The sequence below is a fragment of the Nanorana parkeri genome, unplaced genomic scaffold, assembly GCF_000935625.1.
Source record: "Nanorana parkeri isolate BGI_ZX_2015 unplaced genomic scaffold, ASM93562v1 scaffold2269, whole genome shotgun sequence".
Lineage (NCBI taxonomy): Eukaryota > Metazoa > Chordata > Amphibia > Anura > Dicroglossidae > Nanorana > Nanorana parkeri.
The window spans coordinates 31,409-37,518 of NW_017308537.1; the positions used below are offsets into that span (position 1 = coordinate 31,409).

The 6,110-nt window shown below is 40.6% G+C and overlaps 1 protein-coding gene across 1 annotated transcript in view; it reads left to right on the plus strand.

Annotated features, from left to right (window-relative positions):
- RUFY1 (RUN and FYVE domain containing 1) overlaps window positions 1-6,110 on the plus strand; it is a gene marked incomplete at its 5' end in the record, with an annotated part of 71,932 nt that overhangs the window by 25,750 nt on the left and 40,072 nt on the right. The window contains 3 exons of the mRNA XM_018573194.1: window positions 355-471; window positions 1,211-1,382; window positions 1,616-1,709. Of these exons, the coding sequence (XP_018428696.1) occupies window positions 355-471; window positions 1,211-1,382; window positions 1,616-1,709 (383 nt within the window). The remainder of the gene's footprint in view (window positions 1-354; window positions 472-1,210; window positions 1,383-1,615; window positions 1,710-6,110) is intronic.

Genomic DNA, 6,110 nt, shown 5'->3' on the forward strand with positions numbered 1-6,110 from the left:
AAACGTCCATTTAAAAATCGTCCATTTAAAAATCATCTGAACAGTGACTGCATCCAATCAGATGCAGTCCCTGTTTTGGTATTCAGGCTGCCTTGGGTGACACAACTGCCTTGATACAATAGCCAGCATGTATATTCCTTCATCCATGCTGTTTATAGTGGATGGGGGGAATGAAATGATTTTTCTCTTGTTTAGCCCATGAGCTGACATGAGAATATCTACAGTATATGTATAGCTAGCTTAAGTTATCTATAAGTATCTTCATGCAACTTGTGTAGCAAGTGAGATTAATTTCTCTTTTTCAAAGTAGTAGGGCAGGTGTCATTCTTAACAGAAGCTTTTTATGTTTCAAAGTTAAATCTTCAGGATACAAAAGTTGAATTGGAAACTTATAAACAGTCACGTCAAGGACTTGATGAAATGTACAATGAAATTTTGAAGCAACTAAAACTTGAAAAACAAGCCCGACTGGTAAGTGAGTAACCTCAAGAGTTTGTAATGAAGAAATGAAATGAGAATTGCAGATGCTCACAATATTTAAACAGCAGTTGATCAGCTAACATATAACTATACTTAAACTTTCATAGATGTACATTACAGTGTTCTTAAAGGCCGCAACTTCAATGAAGCTGCTTGTTGATGTCTAATGCTTGCAGAAGCTCTTCAGCAATAAGAAGCAATATATACTTGTGTGTGTGTGTATAGATGTGCCCCATCATGGATAAAATTAACATATTAGCAACATTCACATCTGCATTTGGGAATTTACGGGTCATTCATTCTCCTTCTCCAAAATAAAGCTGGGAAGATAAATCAAAATGGTAAACTTGGTGCAATCAACATTTTTCTTTGTTAGTGGTGTGTTATCCTTGACGTAAGTAGATTTAGCATCATTACATGACCCGTTTTATTGTGCTAATGCCCATAGAGTGTTTTTCATGACAGGTAGTCACTTGACCACATACTTTGTTAGATGGGATTCCATTGTCTTACTGTAGAGAGAGGGACCATTTTTTCCACAATGGACCAAAGTATTTCTGTTGTCACCAGATAAAACCTGTAGCTGTAGGTACCCTGAGAGCTGCCCATTTGGTGGTAGAGAAGACATTCAATGATAACAGAGTTTAATATCCTAACCATGCAATCTTGATTTGTAAAAATCACAGTTACTTTATATATTAAAAATGATGTTCTTCCCTGATTTTGTTAGGAACAAGAAAAAGAGCTGGATCTTCAGTTTGCAATAAAGACAGAAATGGAAATGGCCATGAAACTGCTTGAAAAAGATATTCATGAAAAACAAGATACTCTAATAGTTCTACGGAAACAGTTGGATGATGTAAAATCTATTAACCTTCAAATGTGCCAAAAAGTCATAGTAAGTATACCTAAAAAATATATATTTGTAATTTTATAGGAGATTCCCAGCAACTAAAGAGGGAACCCTCTATGAAATGCCTCTATTGAACACAACTACATAATGGGACTGCTTTAAGTCACCCTGAACAAAAAAAGATCACATTATGGTGCAAATTTGCAATGAATTTCACTGCAATGAAAATGTATGATGTTGTATCTGGTTAATAACTTCTTTTTTTTTTTTTTGTGTTGGAAGCAGAAACTGCCTTACAAAAGAAGACCGACACTGTAGCTTCACTAAAATCCAAATTAGATAAAATGGAATTTGAGACAAAACTGATGGATGAAAGGTGGGGATTTTAAATCATTTAAGCAGTTTACAGGTTGTGGAAGGTGTTGCCTTGAAATGAGGGATAGAGACCTAGAATGCCTTTAATGCTAGGGGGGAAAAAACAAAAAACATCCGGCTTTATCTAAAAAAAAAAAAAAAGATTATACATTGATCAAATTATAGGAAACCTATAAGGACATCTCCTGGTCCCTGATACTTCAAATAATATATCCAAACACACATGTACATGTGCGTTTCTGCATATGCTATTTATTGTATGCACATATTTATAATTTTTTTATGGACAGCTAAAATTCTGAGCAAACAGTTTTTTCACATTAATGGGTCAGAGAACAAAGTGTGTTGGATGCCAGATATGCTACTGCCATCAATGTGGCAAGAGCTGTGACAGAAACCAAAGTAGAGCAGACACTGGGGGAGAGGTGGACTTTGCTGAGGAAACAAGGGGTTATGGGGACATGGATGCTTCCAAAGTAACAGGATAAACATATGCATATCTATGTGCCTTTTGACTAAGACATTATTGGAGCCCATATTATTTCTTAATATCTTCCACACTTGATGTGTATAGCCTGCATAAAGGGAAGCATCCTTAAAGGGTTATTAAACCCTCAGCGTGTTTTTGCATAAATCTACTAGCAGGCAGTAGATATATGCAAAAACTTTTAAAAAACAAACCTTTTCAAACAGGTTTAAACTTACCTGTGTCTTAGCTGTGTGGTCCCGTCCGAACATCTGTAGAGTCTCGGGCGGCTGCAAAGGATATTGGGGAGGGCGCATGCGCACTTCAGATGTTCGGCGGGGAGACGAGGAGAGACACAAGGTAAGTCTATGCAGCAGCGTGCACCCGCACAGACCCTGTGGGACATCAGAGAAGAGGAGGACAGAGGAGTCAGCGCTGGATCGGAGACCCGCCACAGCGCTGGAGGGCCATCTGATAACTACACTAAAGAAGATGATGATCGGATTAAGAGGCATGATTTAAAGGTAAGTCCCTACACTAACATACAATAACATGGGGGGGGGGGTTAGCCTTTAATGTGACTTTAAAGCAAATGCCTTATTGCAATTTTAGGTCATCTTCACTGTACCTTTAAAATTTTCAAAATCCAGGGTGCAAATAGAGTTCAAATAAATTTGTGGAGGCTATATCTAGCGGATTTAAGTAAAATTGGTAAAATGTGATAGCATATCTAAAAAAAATGTAAGGATGTGGGCATACCTAGACTGATGAATAACAGTAGAATTGTCTGACATAAATGGTCTAAAGCAGGGGTCTCAAAGTACCCGTACTAAAGGGCCCGCAGCCAGCAGACAAGTCGGGCACACGGACCGTGTGCCTGACTTGCGGGAGCAGCTACACGGTCTGCATCTCTGTCAGATGCAGACTGCAGAGCTGCTTCTGTCAGCTCCAGGCGAAGCTCTGACAGTTCTGAGCTACGGCCGAACGATGATTAGTAAGGTCTGCACTAGACCTTACTAATCACCACTAGATCACCAGGGAATTATATTTCAGCTGCAATTGGGGATTCCTGTGTCACACACTTGCACTTTCCTGCACAGGAATCCCTCATCTGGCATTTACATGCAGCAACTGTCACCCATTCAGGTTAATGATCAGGTCACAGCTGCTGCATGTGCATACCGCATGTAATTGTATGTGATATGATTACATGCAGTTACAAAAACAATCACTATCCCTGGATGCACAATTGTGTATCCAGGGATAGTGATTGATTCCTAACTGCATGTAATCCTTTCACATATGATTACATGCGGTGTGCAGGCGTTTACATGCAGCAGCTGCCACCCGCAAGTTGCCGCATGTAATATACATTAACACTAGTACTGTATATGGTAGCGGCCCCCACGGGACAAAAATATTTGTCCAGTGGCCCCCGAGTAAATTGAGTTTGAGACCCCTGGTCTAAAGGATGCTAACAAACAAAGGGACTGACTTTGGATGCACCGCTGTATCTTTTATTTAAGGGAAGAAAACGGTAGGAGTACACAGGCCATGGTAATCAACTACCATGTGACTGTGAGAAACAGAAGACAAATATGGAAAAGACTCCCCCTATTACAACAATCACCAACATCATATCATATTGCATTACAGTTACATTATCAAAAAGAATATTTCTATATGAATATAAAACACACTGTAAAACAGATCTGTCTCTGTATAACTCATGCAAAATATACATAGTTTGTCACTTTTATACCCAGTGCGTGAATAACTAATGACGAGGGGAGTAGCCTGCCTTAAAGAGGTGCCCATAAGTACTGTCTGAATAACAGAAAGAAAAATAGGATTTTTGTACTCGCCATAAAATCCTTTTCTTGGAGTCCATTGAGGAACACAAGGAAGTCTTAATCCTTCATACTGCTGCCTATAGGAAGATTGGACACTGGCAAACAAAATACTGTAGGCCAGCCCAGCAGCGGCAAAATGCTTCCTCAATGTTGTTTGGTGGGAAAGAACGCAGACACTTGCAACACCCCACCCACGGAATGACATCAGGGCTCTGTCTATCAAAAGTTAACCCCTTTCACAACAAAGCTGGTGGTAAACCGGGAAATAGTGGCGCCCAGCGACTGAAAAGAGTGAGGGATCTCCCAGTGTCAGGCTCGAATGGTCTACTCACTAAGTGAGTCTTCTAAAACAAGTCAAGCCCTGTCTGTACTGTGCTAGTAGATTTCATTATCAGGTGTTAGCTAGATGTAAAGACCTGTCTGTCTTAACAAATGATTTACGATAGAAGAATTGGTACATTGCATGTGAATGCACTATCTCCTTAGTCTGTCTCCGATCTCCACATTGCCAATTCAAAGCAATGGGAGTTGCCTTTAGTGTCCTTTGTATAAACCTGCTTCAAAGAAACAAGTAAAAGATGCATAATAATTTTTTTTTAAATTGAAAGTATGTTGTGTCAGTGGGAACAAATAACAAGCATATACTGGCAGTTTCTCAAATTTAACTGCAAAGGGGGAAATACAGTTTACAACATTTTGCATGGGATGAATTAGGGAATAATGATGCGATATCTATGATTAACCTTATTCTCACTTTCTCTCTGTTCATTGGGGGACACAGCAGTCCTTATGGGTATATGCCCTGCTCCTAGGAGGTCTGACAGTAGTTAAATTAAAAAGCATGGTTCTTTCTACTTGCTACAATACTTACAGAGCAGTTTATCTTAGGCTTCCTTCACACCTAAGCTGTTTGTTGCGCGTAAATCAGTGCAACAAACAGCTCAACACTAGGAATCCCATTCATGTCTATGACCCCAGTGCACATGTCAGCGTTTTGTCGCAAGCAGAAATATGCCTGTCACAGGAAATACTACATGAGCTACTTTGGGGCTGATAGACTCAATAGAAAACGCTTGAAAAATGTGTGTTGCGATTATTTGCATGTGTATTACGTGCGCTTTGCTCATTGACATGAATGTGCCAAAATCTGCGCACAAAAACATGCAACCTAACATACGCCCGTAAAACACTCAAAAATAGACGTGCATAAAATGTGCTGAATAGGTGTTGCTAAGGCCTGATTCACACCTAGGCGGCACCGTTTTTGCGAGTTTCTACACGCATTAGCTGCATGAGGTTATTTGCGCGTTGTGCTTATTTTTATGCACGTTTTAACGCGTGTGCATGAGGATGCGCGTTTTGACTGGCAGCTTATAAAACATTGCGGGCAAAGGAAGAACGCACATTTAAATGCGCCAAAACGCTCACGAAAATGTGCAACATGCTTCTGCTGCTCACTTTTGGGCAATTCCAATCAAGTCTATGGGGCAAGAATGCGCTTTCAACTGCTCAAAGAAGCTCATGTACCTTTTTGTGCGTTTGGCGTTTTCTGGCTCAAGTGTGAAACGGCCATTGGAAATCATGGGATTTCTTGTGTTGGGCATTTAAAAGCAATTTTCAAACTGCTCAAAAGCTCCTAGGTGTGAACCAGGCCTTAGGTGTGAATCCAGCCTTAGAGTCCATAGGAGATGGATCTGTCCAACCCGCTGAATAGACACCACAACTGATGATTTCTTTTTTCCTATCCATCATGATCTACTGTCATCAGTGGCTGGCAGTGTCATGCAAAACTCCCAGATCCTGGAGATTTGCTGCCGCAGCTGACTGGTAGCTCATTCTTACACTGGATCTCTAGATCCAGACATGTGCTGCAGCAGCTTGCTGGTAGCTCAGTGTCACTTCTGACCAGTGGCGTAACCAGAGTTATTGGCGCCTGGGGCAGAACATTTTTTTTCGCCCCCCCCCCTATTATATAAACATCCACTAGAACTGTCCCCCCCACCCCCACACATATATATCAGCTAAGGAACTACAAGTCCAAGCATGCCATCATTGTCCCTGTACACCCCACCACACACACACA